The 22534-nt window shown below is 47.1% G+C and overlaps 1 protein-coding gene across 2 annotated transcripts; it reads right to left on the bottom strand.

Annotated features, from left to right (window-relative positions):
- Nucleotides 1-6883: 6883 nt before the first annotated feature.
- On the bottom strand, nucleotides 6884-21730 carry LOC115121319 (zinc finger TRAF-type-containing protein 1-like). Of its 2 annotated transcripts, none has more exons than XM_029650376.2 (6): nucleotides 20586-21730; nucleotides 19775-19869; nucleotides 19455-19598; nucleotides 17821-18041; nucleotides 7331-7509; nucleotides 6884-7259 (listed from the first exon to the last, which is right to left on the bottom strand). In XM_029650376.2, exons 1-6 carry the CDS (start codon nucleotides 20883-20885, stop codon nucleotides 7047-7049), a joined length of 1152 nt encoding a protein of 383 aa, XP_029506236.1. In that variant the 5' UTR covers nucleotides 20886-21730; the 3' UTR covers nucleotides 6884-7046. The 2 variants fall into 2 exon arrangements, with proteins under 2 accessions (XP_029506236.1, XP_029506237.1); XM_029650377.2 differs by having other exon boundaries at nucleotides 17830-18041; nucleotides 20586-21729.
- Nucleotides 21731-22534: the final 804 nt, after the last annotated feature.

The raw sequence follows: 22534 nt of genomic DNA, 5'->3' as shown, positions 1-22534 counted from the left end.
GGTGCTCTGGTCAGATGAAACCAAAATTGAACTTTTTGGCAACAATGCAAAACGTTATGTTTGAAGTAAAAGCAACACATCTCATCACCCTGAACACACCATCCCCACTGTCAAACATGGTGGTGGCAGCATCATGGTTTGGGCCTGCTTTTCTTCAGCAGGGACAGGGAAGATGGTTAAAATTGATGGGAAGATGGATGGAGCCAAATACAGGACTATTCTGGAAGAAAACCTGATGGAGTCTGCAAAAGACCTGAGACTGGGACGGAGATTTGTCTTCCAACAAGACAATGATCCAAAACATAAAGCAAAATCTACAATGGAATGGTTCAAAAATAAACATATCCAGGTGTTAGAATGGCCAAGTCAAAGTCCAGACCTGAATCCAATCGAGAATCTGTGGAAAGAACTGAAAACTACTGTTCACAAATGCTCTCCATCCAACCTCACTGAGCTCGAGCTGTTTTGCAAGGAGGAATGGGAAAAAATGTCAGTCTCTCGATGTGCAAAACTGATAGAGACATCCCCCTACCGACTTACAGCTGTAATCGCAGCAAAAGGTGGCACTACAAAGTATTAACTTAAGGGGGCTGAATAATTTTGCACTCCCAATTCTTCAGTTTTTGATTTGTTAAAAAAGTTTGAAATATCCAATAAATGTCGTTCCACTTCATGATTGTGTCCCACTTGTTGTTGATTCTTCACAAAAAATACAGTTTTATATCTTTATGTTTGAAGCCTGAAATGTGGCAAAAGGTCGCAAAGTTCAAGGCACTGTATATCTGTGTATGTGTGTGTGTGTGTTGTCTTTGGTGTGTGTGTGTGTGTGTGCGTACTCTCCTGGAGTTGCAGCTACTTCCGAACCAAGCCCAAAGCATGCTGGGATGGCGAAGCGTGATTCATCACTCCAGAGAATGCATTTCCACTGCACCAGAGTCCAATGGTGGCAAGCTTTACACCACTCCAGCCAAGGTTGGCATTGCGCATGGTGATCTTAGACTTGTGTGCAGCTGCTCGGCCATTGAAACCCATTTTATGAAGCTCCTAACAAACAGTTATTGTGCGGACGAGGTTTCCAGAGGCAGTTTGGAACTCGGTAGTGAGTGTTGCAACAAAGGACAGACAATTTTTAGCCTACGCACTTCAGCACTTGGCGGTGCCATACTGTGAGCTTGTGTGGCCTACCACTTCGCTGTTGAGCCGTTGTTGCTCCTAGACGTTTCCACTTCACAATAACAGCACTTACAGTTGACCGCGGCAGCTCTAGCAGGGCAGAAATTTAACAAACTGACTTGCTGACACACTGACTCGGTACCCCTTGTATATAGCGTCGTTATTGTTATTTTTTACTTTTTATATTTTACTTTATTTGGTAAATATTTTCTTAACTCTTCTTGAACTGCACTGTTGGTTAAGGGCTTGTAAGTAAGCATTTCATGTTAAGGTCTACCCTTGTTGAATCCTATGACGGTGTCATGCTGAAAGTCACTGATCTCTTCAGAAAGGGCCATTCCACTGCCAATGTTTGTCTATGGAGATGGCATGGCTGTGTGCAACGGGTGTGACTGAAATAGCTAAATCCACTCATTTGAAGGGATGTCCACATACTTTTGGCCATGTAGTGTACAGTGCATTCAGAAAGTATTCAGACCCCTTGACTCTCTCCACATTTTGTTACGTTACAGCCTTATTCTCAAATGGATTAAATAAAACATCCTCAATCTACACACAATACCCCATAATGACAAAGCGAAAACCGGTTCAGATTGTAAATATGCAAATTTACAAATTCATGAAAACAGAAATATCTTATTTACATAAGTATTCAGACCTTTTGCTATGAGACTTGACATTGAGTTCAAGTCCATCCTGTTTCCATTGATCATCCTTGAGCTGTTTCTACAACCTCATTGGAGTCCACCTGTGGTCAATTAAATTGATTGGACAGGATTTGGAAAGCCACACACCCGTCTACAAGTCCCACAGTTGACAGTGTATGTCAGAGAAAAAACCAAGCCATGAGGTCGAAGGAACTGTCCGTAGGGCTCTGAGACGGGATTGTGTCGAGGCACAGATCTGAGGAAGGGTACCAACACATGTCTTAATTAATAAAGGTCTCCAAGAACATAGAGGCCTCCATCATTCTTAAATGGAAGAAGTTTGGAACCACCAAGAGCAATCGGGGAGAAGGGCCTTGGACAGAGGTGACCAAGAACCCGATGGTCACTCTGACAGAGCTCCAGAGTTCCTCTGTGGAGATGGGAGAACCTTCCAGAAGGATAACCATCTCTGCAAGCACTCCACCAATCAGGCCTTTATGGATCAAAAAAATTTGATCATATTACTCCAGTGCTAGCCTCTCTACACTGGCTTCCTGTCAAAGCAAGGGCTGATTTCAAGGTTTTACTGCTAACCTACAAAGCATTACATGGGCTTGCTCCTACCTATCTCTCTGATTTGGCCCTGCCGTACATACCTACACGTACGCTACGGTCACAAGACGCAGGTCTCCTAATTGTCCCTAGAATTTCTAAGCAAACAGCTGGAGGCAGGGCTTTCTCCTATAGAGCTCCATTTTTATGGAACGGTCTGCCTACCCATGTCAGAGACGCAAACTCGGTCTCAACCTTTAAGTCTTTACTGAAGACTCATCTCTTCAGTGGGTCATATGATTGAGTGTAGTCTGGCCCAGGAGTGGGAAGGTGAACGGAAAGGCTCTGGAGCAAAGAACCGCCCTTGCTGTCTCTGCCTGGCCGGTTCCCCTCTTTCCACTGGGATTCTCTGCCTCTACCCTGTTACGGGGGCTGAGTCACTGGCTTACTGGGGCTCTCTCATGCCGTCCCTGGGGGTGCGTCACCTGGGTGGGTTGATTCACTGTTGTGGTCAGCCTGTCTGGGTTGGCGCCCCCCTTGGGTTGTGCCGTGGCGGAGATCTTTGTGGGCTATACTCGGCCTTGTCTCAGGATGGTAAGTTGGTGGTTGAAGATATCCCTCTAGTGGTGTGGGGGCTGTGCTTTGGCAAAGTGGGTGGGGTTATATCCTTCCTGTTTGGCCCTGTCCGGGGGTGTCCTCGGATGGGGCCACAGTGTCTCCTGACCCCTCCTGTCTCAGCCTCCAGTATTTATGCTGCAGTAGTTTATGTGTCGGGGGGCTAGGGTCAGTTTGTTATATCTGGAGTACTTCTCCTGTCCTATTCGGTGTCCTGTGTGAATCTAAGTGTGCGTTCTCTAATTCTCTCTTTCTTTCTCTCTCTCTCTCGGAGGACCTGAGCCCTAGGACCATGCCCCAGGACTACCTGACATGATGACTCCTTGCTGTCCCCAGTCCACCTGGCCATGCTGCTGCTCCAGTTTCAACTGTTCTGCCTTACTATTATTCAACCATGCTGGTCATTTATGAACATTTGAACATCTTGGCCACGTTCTGTTATAATCTCCACCCGGCACAGCCAGAAGAGGACTGGCCACCCCACATATGCTCTCTCTAATTCTCTCTTTCTTTCTCTCTCTCGGCGGACCTGAGCCCTAGGACCGTGCCCCAGGACTACCTGACATGATGACTCCTTGCTGTCCCCAGTCCACCTGACTGTGCTGCTGCTCCAGTTTCAACTGTTCTGCCTTACTATTATTCGACCATGCTGGTCATTTATGAACATTTGAACATCTTGGTCATGTTCTGTTATAATCTCTACCCGGCACAGCCAGAAGAGGACTGGCCACCCCACATAGCCTGGTTCCTCTCTAGGTTTCTTCCTAGGTTTTGGCCTTTCTAGGGAGTTTTTCCTAGCCACCGTGCTTTTACACCTGCATTGTTTGCTGTTTGGGGTTTTAGGCTGGGTTTCTGTACAGCACTTTGAGATATCAGCTGATGTACGAAGGGCTATATAAATAAATTTGATTTGATGGTAGAGTGGCCAGACGGAAGCCACTCCTCAGTAACCTTGGAGTTTTCCCAAAAGGCCCCTAAAGGACTCAGACCATGAGAAACAAGATTCTTTGGTCGGATGAAACCAAGATTGAACTCTTTGCCAAGTGTCACATCTGCAACATGGCACCATCCCTACGGTGAAGCATGGTGGTGGCAGTGTCATGCTGTGTGGATGTTTTTCAGACGCAGGGACTGGAAGACTAGTCAGGATCGAGGCAAAGATGAACGGAGCAAAGTATAGAGAGATCCTTGATGAAAACCTGCTCAGAGTGCTCAGGACCTCAGACTGGGGTGAAGGTTCACCTTCCAACAGGACAACGATCCTAAGTACACAGCCAAGACAACGCAGGAGTGGCATCGGGACACGTCTCTGAATGTCCTTGAGTGGCCCAGCCAGAGCCCGGATTTGAACCTGATCAAACATCTCTGGAGAGACCTGAAAATATCTGTGCAGTGACGCTCCCCATCCAACCTGACAGAGCTTGAGAGGATCTGCAGAGAAGAATGGGAGAAACTCCCCAAATGCAGGTGTGCCAAGCTTGTAGCGTCATACCCAATAAGACTCAAGGCTGTAATAGCTGCCAAAGGTGCTTCAACAAAGTACTGAGAAAATGGTCTGAAAACTTATGTAAATGTGATCTTTCAGTGTTTCATTTTGTGCAAAAATGTATAAAAAAAACTATTTTTACTTTGTCGTTATGGGGTATTGTGTATAGATTGATGAGGGGGGGGAACTATTTTAACCATTTTAGAATAAGGCTGTAACGTAAAAAGGAATTAGTCAAGGGGTCTGAATACTTCCTGAAGGCACTGTATATCAGAGGTGCTGTGCAGCATCATTTATATACTCCAGTTGAGTTTTGTATGGATATGAAATTACTATAGAATATGTATTGATGTGTTTGAGCAGATTAAATTGATGTGGCTGATTTGACAGGTCACCTTTCTTAATGTTGTGGTGTCGTCTTGCCCTCTCATGCGTGTGCCACACACACACACACACACACACACACACACACACACACACATTTCAGTTTCCATGATCTTTAATAAAAGGCACATGTACAGCCATAGTGAGATGAGTCAGTGAGTCTATTGGCATAGAGACGAAAAAGCATTAAAACACAGAAATACAAGACCTAGATAGGCCCGGAGGAGTCAGATCTATAGAAATACTCAACCTAAATAGGTCAGGAGGAGAGACAGAGCCATCACAGTAGATTCTACTTTTTAGTAACATCGTCATCTCAGCATCATTCAAGTAACTCTAACACTCTAAACACGTCACCATAGTAACGCACCAGACCCCCGCGCCCCCCCCCCCACACACACACACACAAATGTCCAGTTCCCAAAGTCAAAAGGTCCCATCCAGGATTCTCCCCATTTAAAACCAGAGCCATGAGCTAGGTCTAGACAATCAGATCATGAGTTAACCGGTGACAGAAGACACCAGCATAGCGGATGTTTTGGCGGTGAGACTTAAGTTTGAGCCATCAAAAAATAATAATAATAAAAATAAAATAAAAATCGCTGAGCAGCTGTTCTTGCGATCATCGTCAGGAAACCACTCGCTGCAGAAGTTCACAACGAGAACGTTTAGGCTATATGGAAATATTTATGCTCAAATTGAAACATCATTCAACTAAATGAGGATTTCATTCATCCCTAAATCCAAGTGTAGACTACATCTCACATTCCAGTGTTGAACTTGTAAACAAGGCTGCATGGGATTTCTGTTAATGTGACTCCGTGCAGCCAATGGGAATGTCCGGCTTTACTTGTGAATTTGACCGCCAAAACAACCACTCTGCAGATGTTGGCTAAAGCGGATGGAATCGAGCCCTTAGTCCTGTGAAACAGGGTTGACCCGGTGGACCGTTCAGGTTCTCTTTTCCATCTTCCGGAGGGGAACCACCCTACTACAGGGGAACCTCCCCAAGATAATGCCCTAGGCTTTAGCTTAGCGGACTAACACGGTCTTGTGGCACGCAGACAAACCGGATTCAAACCCAGTCTGTCACACTAGCTGGGGTTCCCTTCAGGTCCGTTCTGGGTTCTCCGGTTCTAGCACGGCCCAACCAGAGCAGAAGGAGGAGTCCACACACACATACATACACAGATGTTGGTTTCTGAGCAGGCCTAAGAGGTCTGTCAATTGTATGTGTGTGTGTGTGTGTGTGTGTGGCCATGCAAGTATCTGTTTATAGGGATGTGATCACCAGGGCCCTAAATGCATCTGTCTCAACACAAACGCACACCAGCAACGCCGCGCACACACACACGAGCGCACAGCCACACTAATACCAAAAAAAAAAAAAGGCTAAGTTCAAAGGAATTTAAATATTCAGGATTAAAAATAAATTTTAAAAAAAAAGGAGGTATAAGTTAACTTTTGAGGTTAAATATATAAATCACAACTCATTTTTGAAGGACTAACTAAAAGGAGCATGCAAAACACTGCCATCTTGGCTCTGCTCTGAGTTGGTCTCCGAACCAAAATGGACGGCTGTCCTAATCAAACAGACTAGGAGCAGGTCAGAGTGTATGTATACAAGTAACCCACCCTTCCATTCTATAGGACAGACTAGCTGAGTGGTCAACAGAGTTCAAAAGCTCACATTCACATCTTTGGAACACATACGCACACACATTTACTCAGAGTATCATACCACACACACACACACACACACTCTCGTATGGTTCATCCTGCTTTGGTGGGTATGAGCTACCTTTGGCTCTGGGGTCAAAGGGTGAAAGGTCAGACTGACTCAACTCCACGGGTACACCATCCTGTCTCCATAGCGACAACCCCCTCTCCCCTAACACCCCCATAGTAACAACTCCTCAGTCCATACAGATGAATTCCCCTAGCAACACCATCCGGTCTCCAAAGCAACACTAAAAGCAGCACCTGAAATGGTGGGGTTCCCTAACTCTCTCAATATGTGGTCTAGTGGGCTGTGTGTGTGTGTGTGTGTGTGTGTGTGTGTGTGTGTGTGTGTGTGTGTGTGTGTGTGTGTAAAGAGGTATCAGTGGTGTCTCACTTTAAACTCAAACTTCTCTCTCCCTCACGTCCTCTACACGTCTCTCTCGGTCCTCTCCCTCCTCCTCCTCTGTCTATTTCTGGATCTGGAAGATGAAGAGTCGTAGGTTGATGTTCTTGGCGGCCAGTAGTTTGTTACACTCCACAGAGTCGGTGATGGGCAGGGGAACGTAGTCTGTCTCGTTGGTGTCGTTGCTGAACGCGTGATGGTGGATCACAGGCTTGATCCTCACATCGTCGTACGGACCTTTCAACAGCAGGAAGGAACACTCTATAGCCGAGTTCACCTAGAAGGAAGAGGGTGAACGTTAGAGAGAGAGAGCGAGTCGAGAGCGAGCGTGTGTGTGTGTGTGTGTACCTTGCTCTTGAGGATGAGTTGGAAGGAGAGGGTGCGTTTGCAGGAGAGGTTAGGGTTGCGTTCAGAGTCGTTGACCCTGGCCTTCAGTACCCAGGTCTGGTTCAACACGGTGAAACGAGGACTCTCATAGTACAGACGGGTGATGAAGTCATCTGTCCGGTACGGCCTGAACTGGACCTCTGGACAGGGGAGAGAGAGGGGGAAAGACTCATGTTTTCTGTGTGTGTGACTGGTCTTTTCAGCCAGATTTAAATTATTGTCCTGGAAGTCAGATACTCAAATCAAATCAAATTTTATTTGTCACATACACATGGTTAGCAGATGTTAATGCGAGTGTAGCGAAATGCTTGTGCTTCTAGTTCCGACAATGCAGTAATAACCAACGAGTAATCTAACCTAACAATTCCAAAACTACTACCTTATACACACACACAAGTGTAAAGGGATAAAGAATATGTACATAAAGATATATGAATGAGTGATGGTACAGAACGGCATAGGCAAGACACAGTAGATGGTATCGAGTACAGTATATACATATGAGATGAGTAATGTAGGGTATGTAAACAAAGTTGCATAGATTAAAGTGGCTAGTGATACATGTATTACATAAAGATGCAGTAGATGGTATAGGTACAGTATATACATATGAGATGGGTAATGTAGGGGATGTAAACATTATATAAAGTGGCATTGTTTAAAGTGGCTAGTGATACATTTTTTACATACATTTTTCCATTATTAAAGTGGCTGCAGTTGAGTCAGTATGTTGGCAGCAGCCACTCAATGTTAGTGGTGGCTGTTTAACAGTCTGATGGCCTTGAGCTGATGGCCAGAAGCTGTTTTTCAGTCTCTCGGTCCCAGCTTTGATGCACCTGTACTGACCTCGCCTTCTGGATGATAGCGGGGTGAACAGGCAGTGGTTCGGGTGGTTGATGTCCTTGATGATCTTTATGGCCTTCCTGTGACATCGGGTGGTGTAGGTGTCCTGGAGGGCAGGTAGTTTGCCCCCCCAGTGATGCGTTGTGCAGACCTCACTACCCTCTGGAGAGCCTTACGATTGTGGGCGGAGCAGTTGCCGTACCAGGCGGTGATACAGCCCGACAGGATGCTCTCGATTGTGCATCTGTAGAAGTTTGTGAGTACTTTTGGTGACAAGCCGAATTTCTTCAGCCTCCTGAGGTTGAAGAGGCGCTGCTGCGCCTTCTTCACAACGCTGTCTGTGTGGGTGGACCAATTCAGTTTGTCTGTGATGTGTACGCCGAGGAACTTAAAACTTTCTACCCTCTCCACTACTGTCCCGTCGATGTGGATAGGGGGGTGCTCCCTCTGCTGTTTCCTGAAGTCCACAATCATCTCCTTTATTTTGTTGACAATGAGTGTGAGGTTATTTTCCTGAAACCACACTCAAAGGGCCCTCACCTCCTCCCTGTAGGCCGTCTCGTCATTGTTGGTAATCAAGCCTACCACTGTAGTGTTGTCTGCAAACTTGATGATTGAGTTGGAGGCGTGCATGGCCACGCAGTCATGGGTGAATAGCGAGTACAGGAGAGGGCTCAGAACACACCCTTGTGGGGCCCCAGTGTTGAGGATCAGCGGGGTGGAGATGTTAGCTACCCTCACCACCTGGGGGCGGCCCGCCAGGAAGTCCAGGACCCATTTGCACAGGGCGGGGACGATACCCAAGGTCTCGAGCTTGATGACGTGTTTGGAGGGTACTATGGTGTTAAATGCTGAGCTGTAGTCGATGAACAGCATTCTCATATAGGTATTCCTCTTGTCCAGATGGGTTAGGGCAGTGTGCAGTGTGGTTGAGATTGCATCGTCTGTGGACCTATTTGGGCGGTAAGCAAATTGGAGTGGGTCTAGGGTGTCAGGTAGGGTAGAGGTGATATGGTCCTTGACTAGTCTCTCAAAGCACTTCATGATGACGGAAGTGAGTGCTACGGGGCGGTAGTCGTTTACCTCCGTTACCTTAGCTTTCTTGGGAACAGGAACAATGGTGGCCCTCTTGAAGCATGTGGGAACAGCAGACTGGGATAAGGATTGATTGAATATGTCCGTAAACACACCAGCCAGCTGGTCTGCGCATGCTCTGAGGGCGCGGCTGGGGATGCCGTCTGGGCCTGCAGCCTTGCGAGGGTTAAAACGTTTAAATGTTTTCCTCACGTCGGCTGCAGTGAAGGAGAGTCCACAGGTTTTGGTAGCGGGCCGTGTCAGTGGCACTGTATTGTCCTCAAAGCGAGCAAAAAAGTTATTTAGTCTGTCTGGAAGCAAGACATCCTGGTCCGCGACAGGGCTGGTTTTCTTTTTGTAATCCGTGATTGACTGTAGACCCTGCCACATACCTCTTGTGTCTGAGCCGTTGAATTGCGACTCTACTTTGTCTCTATACTGACGCTTAGCTTGTTTGATGGCCTTGCGGAGGGAATAGCTACACTGTTTGTATTCGGTCATGTTTCCGGTCACCTTGCCCTGGTTAAAAGCAGTGGTTCGCGCTTTCAGTTTCGGCAGATGCTGCCATCAATCCACGGTTTCTAGTTTGGGAATGTTTTAATCGTTGCTGTGGGTATAACATCGTCAATGCACTTTCTAATAAACTCGCTCACCGAATCAGCGTATTCGTCAATGTTGTTGTTGGACGCAATGCGGAACATATCCCAATCCACGTGTGTGTATGTGTGTTTACAGTGTGTACTGTGGATTAGGGCTGTTACGGTGACCGCATTACCGCCACACCGGCGGTCACGAGTCATGAAGGCAGTCAAATGTCACGTGGCCGTTTAGTCACGGTAATTAGTCTTCTCAAAACTCTGATGCTGCCGATGGTCAATAGTAGCCGACCAAACTTGCTAACTGCCTGGTTCTCAGCACTCCCTCTAATCACTCTGACGTCAATGTAAATGTAATGGAAAATCTAATCAAACACTTCATGAGAGCCCATGAGCTCATGTTGCGCAACATTTCTATAGGCTATGCTATTGTGAGAAAACAGAGTGATGGCCTCTATTAAAAAGAGGAGGATCCCATCAGCTTTCTATAGGCTAGGCCTACTATATTTCTCAACTTTCCTAATGTTAAGCACATTGCTTCTCTTTACAACAGGAGTATAGCCTACCTGACCGGCATGAAAATGAACCAGGGGAAAAGGGTTCTTCATTCACTATTTAAATGCATAGATGACATGTATTTTTTCCTGCTTCCTGTTTTGAGACAGGTGCATGATAATGGTCCATTCTAAATCAAAACAAATGTCACATATATATTATATGTAAAGACAATATTAAATCAAGAATAGTGTGATGGGTGACAATATTAGCCTATCACTTCTGAATTATATATCATCACTTGTGAACAATGCCCAGCGTAAGAAACTGCCTTTTTTTGGGCAAATTTTTCAAATCATAGTGACACACCTCATGTAGTCTAGCCCATAAAGCCTATATGTTTTGATAAGGTTTGTATCACAACTAAAGTGGCCAAATAACTTCTTAAAATGAAGCACATTAATCCACTTACAAGGGGTTTAGAGCCTAACTGGCATACATAAGCAGCACGTGAGCACCTGAGTTTCTCGGGGAGAAATGGCACAACGCAGCACTCCGGGCCGAGGGCACAACGCAGCACTCTGGGCCGAGGGCACAACGCAGCACTCCGGGCCGAGGGCACAACGCAGCACTCCGGGCCGAGGGCACAACGCAGCACTCCGGGCCGAGGGCACAACGGGACTGGCCGCAAAAGGCCTGTTTTTTTTTTTAGGGTGCATTACGGCCAAAGGGTATGCCGCCGTGAAATTCAAGGCATTATCAAGTGCTTGTCAAATTGTGAATGAGAGACTGATGAAGTGTGTACAGTCTGTGCAAAAAAAACAAATCAGAGCTCCTGCCTTTCAAGCAACTTTTTTCATGAGTCACGTCATGCAGCCTTACAATGTATTAATAATCTAAACATATAGCCCAACGTTTATAGAACAAAGTCACATTAATAACTCTAAATTAAGCAGATAGGAGGACCTATTTCTTTGTTAACCGCTCAACACAGAATAGCCGCATGTGCGCAATTCCTCAAATCGTAAGGAGAAAATATTAATATTTTATTCAGCTCTTTTTTTCTAATTTAATTCTTCATAATATAAAATAATGCCACGGAATTCTAAGCAAATCTGGTCTGTTAAACGATCTAGTGTAGCCCACAGCCATATGACATAGCCAGATCAGGGCCTAACATAAGGACAACTCAAGAGTATTTTGTTCTTCTGAAATAGACTAAATTTTTCTTCATATCATGTTTCTTTAGACCTGTCTAAAATAAATAATGGATTTATTGTGGAAGTGTAGGCTGTTTTACTTGGATTCATTAGACTTTAAAAAAAATGTAGATGTTCCAAAGGTCTGCATCCGTGTGTGGAAGCTAGATGCTAAATATGTTAATTAACGGTCAATTATCGTGAGACAGACAGTTATTTGCTTGACAATCACCAGCTGATGAAATTCCGTGACCGCGAAAGACCGAACTGTGGAAGTCAGGTACTGCGTGTATCACAGCCTCCTCAATCACTTGCTATAGCCACCGTTTACAGGCCTTCTGAGCCATATACCGTGTTCCTTACTGAGCTCCCTGAACCTTGTAGTCAGGGCAGATAATATTCAAGTTTGTTTAGTGACACAGACCCAATTCAACAAGGTTTTCGGAGCCATCATCGACTCGGTGGGTTGTGTCTAACATGTCCGCCAGACCAACGCATTGCCAGAGTCATACCCTGGATCTAGTTTAGCCCGGTGGATATAAACATTCTGGATCTAAATGTTTTTCCTCATAATCCTGGAAGATTAGAAAATACCTGAGCCCAGATCAAGGCTCTGCATCAGTCCTCGTGCTTCTAGACTCCTCTTGGCACCGGCAATCACCACATTCTTTTGGAAAGATTGGAAACCCTAAAATTGGTCTGCACAGACAAGTTCTTACTTGGTTTAGAGTTTAACTGTCAGAAAGATATCAGTTTGTCTCTGTGGATGGTTTATCCTCTGACAAATCAAATGTAAGTTCCGTTTTAGGTCCACTATTGTTTTCACTATATATTCTACATCCTGGTGATGTCATTCGGAAAGACAATATCAACTTTTTCGGCTATGCGGATGCAACACAGGCCCCAAAATTGCCTACCCTGGATGCCTGAGTTTCAGACATAAGGAAGTGGATGGCAGAAAATGTGACAAAAACAGAGATGCTAGTTCTAGGTCCCAAGAAAGATCTGCTGTTGGATCTGACAATTCATCCTGATGGATGGATAGTCGTCTCAAATAAAACTGAAGGACCTCAGTGTTACTCTGGACCGTGATCTCTCTTTGGACGAACATATCAAGAATATTTCAAGGATAGCTCCCCCCATCTTCGTAACATTGCAAAAAACACTCAACTTTTTGTAAAACAAAATTATGCAGAAAAGCAAATCCATGCTTTTGTCACTTCTAGATTGGACTACTGCGATGCTCTACTTTTCGGCTCCCCGGATAAAGCATTAAATAAACTTCCGTTAGTGCTAAAACACAGCTGCTAGAATGTCTACACAGCTGCTAGAATCTCTACACTCTACACAGCTGCTAGAATGTCTACACAGCTGCTAGAATGTCTACACAGCTGCTAGAATGTCTACACAGCTGCTAGAATCTCTACACAGCTGCTAGAATGTCTACACAGCTGCTAGAATGTCTACACAGCTGCTAGAATCTCTACACAGCTGCTAGAATCTCTACACAGCTGCTAGAATGTCTACACAGCTGCTAGAATCTCTACACAGCTGCTAGAATGTCTACACAGCTGCTAGAATCTCTACACAGCTGCTAGAATCTCTACACAGCTGCTAGAATCTCTACACAGCTGCTAGAATCTCTACACAGCTGCTAGAATCTCTACACAGCTGCTAGAATCTCTACACAGCTGCTAGAATCTCTACACAGCTGCTAGAATCTCTACACTGGCTTCCTGTTAAGGCTAGGTCTGATTTCACGGTCAACAATAATAAAACATATTTATAATTTACAAAATGTAAAGGTTTTACTGCTAACCTACAAAGCATTACACAGGCTTGCTCCTACCCATCTCTCTGATTTGGTCCTGCCGTACATACCCACACGTACGCTACGGTCACAAGACGCAGGCCTCGTTATTGTCCCTGGAATTTCTAAGCAAACAGCTGGAGGCAGGGCTTTCTCCTATAGAGCTCCATTTTTATAGTATGGTCTGAATACCCATGTGAGAGACGCAGGCTCGGTCTCAACCTTTAAGTCTTTACTGAAGACTCATCCCTTCAGTGGGTCCTATGATTGAGTGTATTCTGGCCCAGGGGTGAGAAGGTGAACGGCAAGGCACTGGAGCGACGAACCGCCCTTGCTGTCTCTGCCTGCCCGGCTCCCCTCTCTCCACTGGGATTCTCTGCCTCTAAACCCTATTACAGGGGCTCAGTCATTGGCTTACTGGTGCTCTCGCATGGCGTACACATAAAAGGGGTGCGTCACATCATGCAAGGCTTTTCTCGCTATACTCAACATGTGTGTTGAGTCACTGACATGATCTTCCTGTCCGGTGGGACTCATGCGGTGGAGGAGATCTTCGTGGGAGATCTTCATGGGAGATCTTCGTGGGAGATCTTCGTGGGCTATACTCAGCCTCGTCTCCGGGTGGTAAGACGGTGATCTGTTGGAATCCCTCTAGTCGTGTGGTGGCTGTGCTTTGGCAAAGTGGGTGGGGTTATATCCTGTCTGGTTGGCCCCGTCTGAGGTTATCGTCAGACCACCCGTCCGTCCGTCCATCTCAGCTTCCAGTGTCTATGCTGTATAGTGTATGTGCCGGGGGGCTAGGGTCAGTCTGTCCTGTCTGGTGAAATTCTGGTGTCAGTATCTATGCTGTAATAGTGTATGTGCCGGGGGGCTAGGGTCAGTCTGTCCTGTCTGGTGAAATTCTGGTGTCCTATGGGAACATAAGTATGCTCCCCCTCATTCTCCCATCTCTCTCTCTCTTTAGGAGGACCTGAGCCCTAGGACCTTGCCTCAGGACGTCCTGGCCTGATGCCTCGTGGTTGTCCCCAGCCCAACTGGTCATGCTGTTGCTCCAGTTTTAACTGTTCTGCCTGCAGCTATGGAACCCCTGACCTGTTCACTTGATGTGCTACCTTTTCTAGGACCTGTTGTTCTCGACCCCCTCTCTCTCTCTACTGTACCTGTTGTTCTCGACCCCCTCTCTCTCTACTGTACCTGCTGTTCTCAACCCCCTCTCTCTCTACTGTACCTGTTGTTCTCGACCCCCTCTCTCTCTACTGTACCTGTTGTTCTCGACCCCTCTCTCTCTACTGTACCTGCTGTTCTCAACCCCCTCTACTGTACCTGTTGTTCTCGACCCCCTCTCTCTACTGTACCTGCTGTTCTCAACCCCCTCTCTCTACTGTACCCGTTGTTCTCGACCCCCTCTCTCTCTACTGTACCCGCTGTTCTCGACCCCCTCTCTCTACTGTACCCGCTGTTCTCGACCCCCTCTCTCTCTACTGTACCCGTTGTTCTCGACCCCCTCTCTCTCTACTGTACCCGTTGTTCTCGACCCCCTCTCTCTCTCTACTGTACCCGTTGTTCTCGACCCCCCCTCTCTCTCTACTGTACCTGTTGTTCTCGAACCCCTCTCTCTCTACTGTACCTGCTGTTCTCAACCCCCTCTCTCTCTACTGTACCTGTTGTTCTCGAACCCCTCTCTCTACTGTACCTGTTGTTCTCGACCCCCTCTCTCTCTCTACTGTACCTGCTGTTCTCAACCCCCTCTACTGTACCTGTTGTTCTCGACCCCCTCTCTCTCTACTGTACCCTCTCTCCCTCTCTCTCTACTGTACCCGTTGTTCTCGACCCCTCTCTCTCTACTGTACCCGTTGTTCTCGACCCCCTCTCTCTCTACTGTACCCGTTGTTCTCGACCCCCTCTCTCTCTCTACTGTACCCGTTGTTCTCGACCCCCCCTCTCTCTCTACTGTACCCGTTGTTCTCGAACCCCTCTCTCTACTGTACCTGCTGTTCTCAACCCCCTCTCTCTCTACTGTACCTGTTGTTCTCGACCCCCTCTCTCTACTGTACCTGCTGTTCTCGACCCCCTCTCTCTCTACTGTACCTGCTGTTCTCGACCCCCTCTCTCTACTGTACCTGTTGTTCTCGACCCTCTCTCTCTACTGTACCTGTTGTTCTCGACCCCCTCTCTACTGTACCTGCTGTTCTCGACCCCCTCTCTACTGTACCTGTTCTCGACCCCCTCTCTCTCTACTGTACCGGTTGTTCTCGAACCCCTCTCTCTACTGTACCCGTTGTTCTCGACCCCCTCTCTCCCTCTACTGTACCCGCTGTTCTCGACCCCCTCTCTCTACTGTACCTGCTGTTCTCGACCCCCTCTCTCTACTGTACCTGCTGTTCTCGACCCCCTCTCTCTACTGTACCTGCTGTTCTCGACCCCCTCTCTCTACTGTACCTGTTGTGCTCGAACCCCTCTCTCTACTGTACCTGCTGTTCTCGACCTCCTCTTTCTCTCTACTGTACCTGCTATTCTCGACCCCCTCTCTCTCTACTGTACCTGCTGTTCTCGACCACCTCTCTCTCTACTGTACCTGCTGTTCTCGACCCCCTCTCTCGCTACTGTACCTGTTGTTCTCGAACCCCTCTCTCTACTGTACCTGTTGTTCTCGAACCCCTCTCTCTACTGTACCTGCTATTCTCGACCCCCTCTCTCTCTACTGTACTTGCTATTCTCGACCCCCTCTCTCTCTACTGTACCTGTTGTTCTCGACCCCCTCTCTCTACTGTACTTGCTATTCTCGACCCCCTCTCTCTCTACTGTACTTGCTGTTCTCGACCCCCTCTCTTTCTACTGTACTTGCTATTCTCGACCCCCTCCCTCTCTACAGTACCTGCTGTTCGACCCCCTCTCTCTCTCTCTACTGTACCTGGTGTTCTCGACCCCCTCTCTCTCTACTGTACCTGCTGTCTTGACCTCTGATTTCTCAGCTATGAAAAGCCAACTGATATTTACTCCACAGGTGCCCACCTGTTCCACCCTCTACAAGCACTGTGATTATTATTTGACCCTGCTGCTCATCTATAAACGTTTGAACATCTTGAAGAACAGTCTGGCCTTAATGGCCATGTACTGTTATCTCCACCCCTCACAGCCAGAAGAGGACTGGCCACCAGAGCCTGGTTCCTCTCTACCCAGCACAGCCATAAGAGGACTGGCCACCAGAGCCTGGTTCCTCTCTAGGTTTCTTCCTAGGTTCCTGCCTTTATAAGGAGTTTTTCCTAGACACCGTGCTTCTATATCTGCATTGCTTGCTGTTTGGGGTTTTAGGCTGGGTTTCTGTATAGCACTTTGTGACATCTGCTGATGTAAAAAGGGCTTTATAAATAAATGTCATTTGATTTGACAGTGTGGAAGTAAGGTAGTGTGTGTGTGACAGTGTGGAAGTAAGGTAGTGTGTGTGTGACAGTGTGGAAGTAAGGTAGTGTGTGTGTGACAGTGTGGAAGTAAGGTAGTGTGTGTGTGACAGTGTGGAAGTAAGGTAGTGTGTGTGTGACAGTGTGGAAGTAAGGTAGTGTGTGTGTGACAGTGTGGAAGTAAGGTAGTGTGTGTGTGACAGTGTGGAAGTAAGGTAGTGTGTGTGTGACAGTGTGGAAGTAAGGTAGTGTGTGTGTGACAGTGTGGAAGTAAGGTAGTGTGTGTGTGACAGTGTGGAAGTAAGGTAGTGTGTGTGTGACAGTGTGGAAGTAAGGTAGTGTGTGTGTGACAGTGTGGAAGTAAGGTAGTGTGTGTGTGACAGTGTGGAAGTAAGGTAGTGTGTGTGTGACAGTGTGGAAGTAAGGTAGTGTGTGTGTGACAGTGTGGAAGTAAGGTAGTGTGTGTGAGACAGTGTGGAAGTAAGGTAGTGTGTGTGAGACAGTGTGGAAGTAAGGTAGTGTGTGTGAGACAGTGTGGAAGTAAGGTAGTGTGTGTGACAGTGTGGAAGTAAGGTAGTGTGTGTGACAGTGTGGAAGTAAGGTAGTGTGTGTGACAGTGTGGAAGTAAGGTAGTGTGTGTGACAGTGTGGAAGTAAGGTAGTGTGTGTGACAGTGTGGAAGTAAGGTAGTGTGTGTGTGACAGTGTGGAAGTAAGGTAGTGTGTGTGTGACAGTGTGGAAGTAAGGTAGTGTGTGTGTGACAGTGTGGAAGTAAGGTAGTGTGTGTGTGACAGTGTGGAAGTAAGGTAGTGTGTGTGTGACAGTGTGGAAGTAAGGTAGTGTGTGTGTGACAGTGTGGAAGTAAGGTAGTGTGTGTGTGACAGTGTGGAAGTAAGGTAGTGTGTGTGTGACAGTGTGGAAGTAAGGTAGTGTGTGTGTGACAGTGTGGAAGTAAGGTAGTGTGTGTGTGACAGTGTGGAAGTAAGGTAGTGTGTGTGACAGTGTGGAAGTAAGGTAGTGTGTGTGACAGTGTGTACCTAGCCTACCTGTGAAGCCTATCTTCTCGTAACAGAGCAGGGAGAATATAGAGTTGTAAAGGGTTAGTTCTCTGCTGTGGCTCTGGTCCATCTCCCCCAGGATGCCCATCAGCTCTGTGCCAGTCTTGGTGGGATGGCAGCACTCCTCCTCGTGGGCCGGTAGCTCGTGGAACGGTCCCTTCCATGGGCAGCCAATCCGCTTATACTTACACTGCGTCACCCTGGCAACACATCAGGAAGTGGGAGTTTAGGGCCAATCATGGGAGTGCATCGCTTAAAGCCATCACCCTACAGATCTGCAAACACGGAGGGGTTAGGGCCAAGGGGGAGGGGTAAGAATGATTTGGGACCGGCTGTATAATTTCTGCTGGTTCTGTCATTGACCCTATTGCAGGTGTTGTCTGGTAGGGTGTGTTATTGCTGAGCGATTAACAAAAATATTGGTTATTTTTCGTTTTTTTAATTACCCCTTTTTCGTGGTATCCAATTGTTTTAGTAGCTACTATCTTGTCTCATCGCTACAACTCCCGTACGGCTCGGGAGAGACGAAGGTTGTTGTAGTAGCTACTATCTTGTCTCATCGCTACAACTCCCGTACGGGCTCGGGAGAGACGAAGGTTGAAAGTCATGCGTCCTCCGATACACAACCCAACCAAGCCGCACTGCTTCTTTACACAGCGCACATCCAACCCGGAAGCCAGCCGCACTAAAGTGTCGGAGGAAACACCGTGCACCTGGCAACCTTGGTTAGCGCGCACTGCGCCAGGCCCGCCACAGGAGTCGCTGGTGCGCGATGAGACAAGGATATCCCTACCGGCCAAACCCTCCCTAACCCGGACGACGCTAGGCCAATTGTGCGTCGCCCCACGGACCTCCCGGTCGCGGCCGGTTACGACAGAGCCTGAGCGCGAACCCAGAGTCTCTGGTGGCACAGCTGGCGCTGCAGTACAGCGCCCTTAACCACTGCGCCATCCGGGAGGCCCTTTTTTTTTTAAACAAGTAATTGAATTATTTTAATTTTGTTCATTTTTTTCCTGTGAGCTCAATGCACACATTGCAGTTTCTCTAGAGATAAATCAGATCCAGCCTGAACTGTGAGATGTAGCAGGAAGTTGTAGTTTCCAACAGGCCAATATTATACATAGTTTAACAAAGAAAACGTGGTAACTAACTACAATGACCATAATCCATTGAGCACCTATTGGTCCGGTGTGTGTGTTTCTTTTACACCTGCTACGGAATAGACAGAAGACTGTGCAATCGAGAGCAGCCGTTGCTTCACCGGGTATCTTTACCTGAAAATACATGATCTAAGTGATTGATAGTTGGTATTCAGCAGTCATAAAAGTATGCCTTATTTACTTTGAAGAACTACTAAAATGTTGATATTGTCAGACAGCAGCTCGAAATATGAATAAATTATCACTAATAAGCAGTAATGGGCAGTCACTACCATCATGGGACTCTTATTAATTGTTATATTCTGTGTTGTTACAGAATTCAACCCACATAATTCATTTAATGTTTAAAAAAAATTATAGAACCAAAACGACCTCAAAACACTAATCGCTCAGCACTAGTGTTAGTGTGTGTGTGTTAGTGTGTGTGTGTGTGTGTACCAATGAGGTGTGTACCTGTCTTGACACTCCTCTTTCTGGTGCCTCTCTAGGCTGGAGCGAGGGAACTGTTTGAGACAGAAGGGACAGTCTGTGGGCAGCTCACTCACAGCCTTCTCTACAGCCAGGTTCCTACAACACAGAGACTTGGTGATCTCACACCTGAGGGAGGGAGGGGGGTGGAGAGAGAAAGATGGGGCACACTCAATCAACCAATTATATACTGAACAAAAAATATATAAAAACGCACCATGCAACAATTTAAAATATTTTAGATATCACAATTACTCACTCAGTCAATTCAAGTGCATCTGTAAACTGTGTGTGCGTGTACAGACCTGCAGTTAGGACACGTGGCCTGCTCCTCTTTCAGACGAGAGTCAGCCAGCAGGTGGATGAAACAGCCAGCACACATCAGGTGACCGTTAGTGCACTGTAGAGCAGAGAGGAAAGGGTTCATGTAGGTGTGTTTGGTGTGTCCATACTGTTGACATGAGTCTTTAGAAATCAGTGTTAATATGCTAATTTGCTTTGGGGTGGGGAGAGCATCTCGTGGTTATTTGAGGGCATGCTACTCAGTATCACAACACAGTGAACTGGGTAAGAGAGGAGAGCAGTTCACTCTGTGTAAGGTGATATCTTGGGGCTTTCCTATTTCCTAGGGGCCTGGGATAATCAATGTGCAGAACAGACATCTGCAGGTGTTCATGTCTTATTGGCAAATCTGAATAGAAATGGCTCAGGTGCCATTTTGAACACCTACATCCTGAGGATTTATAGATAATCTCTTTTGCAGCGCTTGGTACTGTCTACCGGCATTATTTATAGGCCATCATTTCTCTGTACAGCGCTGAGCACTGGCTAACCCTTCTGAACACGATACCTACTGAGCTAGCGGCTAGCCTGCGTCCCTGGGCCCAACATCCTCTCTTCACCCATCTAACTAACGTTACAGCCCACGACAGGTGCTGATCAGTAGGCTTTTACAGAGTTTCCTCACCCCCTACTTCATGCCTGACATTCCTAACCTGTGAAGCTAAATAGACATGTTATTTGGGTCTATTTAATACGAAGTTTGTTAGCTCGCTGGCTAATATTGACAGGTGGGACAGAGTTGGTAGGCCAGGACAGGTGTTTGACAGCATTTACCTGATAAACGGAGGCTTTGGGCAGATCTAAACACACCGTGCAGCACAGCACTGAATACAGCCTCTCTTCCAGCTTTCCCGACTCTCCCTCCGGCAATCTCATCCGCTTCTTGGGCGGCGGCTCGTCCGGGTCCGAATCGGGCCCGAGTCCCTCTCCTCTTCGGAAGCCCACCTCCTCTTGCATTGACGGCCCACCGACCACTGTCTCCAGAGCTGCCCCCACCGCACCAACCCCCAGGCCGCCTGAGGAGCCTGGAGCCGCCGCGACGCCCACCTCACCACGCTCTTCCATCGAGGACATGGTGGGTGGTGGTGGTGTTTGTCAGGCGTAATCTAGCGACCTGTTAGCTAGCTGGCAGATTTAGCGACCCCAGGCTCGGCAAGGGAAAGCCAGGACAGCCGGAATGGACGTTAGCTAGTGAGTTAGCTAGTTAGCTAGCTAGTTAGTAAGCAATGTTGCGCAATACGCGTTGAATTTAACAAACGGACGTTTTAGTAATTTTCCAAAATAGTTTTTTTTTTTGATGGTCGTTTTCGTATAGAAATGTAGCGCTGTTGACTGGCAGTTTTAACGAATATATTCAGCTAGCTACATGCTATAGCTAACAAGCTCACAAAAACACTCCGGTCCTCGCCCTCGTCTAGCTAGAACAAAACAACCCGTCAGAGATGTTTTTGTGTTGTCAAGTCGCAGTTATTTGCCGTGACAGCGCATGAGCGGCCGTTCATAACGGCCCGGTTCGGCTGGTCGGTAAACGTTTTTTTTTTCTCCCCCCCCCTGTTGCCAGCTCGCTATCCACTGGACCTCCGGGACGTGTCAGTTTTGGAGAAAAAAATCAGAGAGATGTTCAGACAGGTCGCTAGGATTTGCCTAGTTGAACTACACAGACATCTTTGTTTTTCTCCTGTTCGGACCCTCCCCTCCTCCTCCTCTCCCCGACTTCACTACACCCTAGCTCGGCTGCACCTTCCAATCCTAACCGGTGTTACTCAGCTATGGTCACAAAAACAGCAAATCCCGAGTTTCGTTGCTTGATGTCTGTCAATATTTTTGCCAGCTGCTGTTATGGCCTCCCTTGACAGTCCTTGAGCTGCGTCGCAGATTGGCTAACAGTGGAATGTTTTTTTTGTGTATTTTTTTGTAGCAGATGACTTGGGGGGGTCTTTAAACAGTGGGTGCGCATGCGCGGTTGCGGTCTGCAGGGTGCGTGTGGGGGACCGGATAGAATTTTAGACTTGAAAGGTGACCAGAACCCGATATGCGACAAAATGGAGCACCTCACCTGAAGGGCATCACCTGCCTAGACACGGCTAGACATGATCTGACACATCATGCTACCTAAAACCCTGGTTGCCCCTGCACCATTGATAGCCAACTAAATGTAGCAACAATAGGCCTATATATATCCATCATTTGTCAAATGATGTAATAGACTAACACATTGGGTGATAGCAGCAGAACCCAGGTGTTGTGATCTTGTTGATAATTATTATTACACTTTTTGGTCACACAAAACATTGCCACAACTGTTTATCTTGTGTCTGACACAGAAGATAAACAGTCAAAAGGTGGTGTTAGAAGGGGGTAATGAGGAGGCCTGGTGTCAGCTATCTGATTGGGCAGGGTGGGGTCGCAGCCTGGGATTGGCCAAAGGGACATGCCTTATATGGCTAAATGACATGACCAGAGACCAACATCTCCTACACACAGACACACAGCTGTCACTACCTTAACGTACGTCACTGGGGCCAAGCTCCCTGCCACCCAGGACCTCTATACCAGGCGGTGTCAGAAGATGGCCCAAAAATTGTCAAAGACTCCAGCCACCCAAGTTAGACGTTTTTCTCTGCTACCACACAGCAACCGATGAACAAAGTCTGGAATCAACAAGACAGTGAACAGCTTCTGCCCCCAAGCCAGAAGACTGCTAAATAGTTAGCTATAAGAGC

This window comes from Oncorhynchus nerka, linkage group LG7 (assembly GCF_034236695.1).
Source record: "Oncorhynchus nerka isolate Pitt River linkage group LG7, Oner_Uvic_2.0, whole genome shotgun sequence".
NCBI lineage: Eukaryota > Metazoa > Chordata > Actinopteri > Salmoniformes > Salmonidae > Oncorhynchus > Oncorhynchus nerka.
The sequence above is the reverse complement of the archived record's forward strand: the minus strand, read 5'-3'. Positions and strand labels throughout refer to the sequence as shown.

Excerpts from the sequence above, each read along its gene's own strand:
- LOC115121319 (XM_029650376.2), bottom strand. The coding sequence starts at position 20,885 with ATGTCCTCGATGGAAGAGCGTGGTGAGGTGGGCGTCGCGGCGGCTCCA. Across the intron at positions 19,870-20,585 it reads CCAAAGCCTCCGTTTATCAG|TGCACTAACGGTCACCTGAT; the intron begins GTAAATGCTGTC and ends TCTGCTCTACAG. Across the intron at positions 7,510-17,820 it reads AGGCTTCACAGGTAGGCTAG|AGGTCCAGTTCAGGCCGTAC; the intron begins GTACACACTGTC and ends TCCCCTGTCCAG.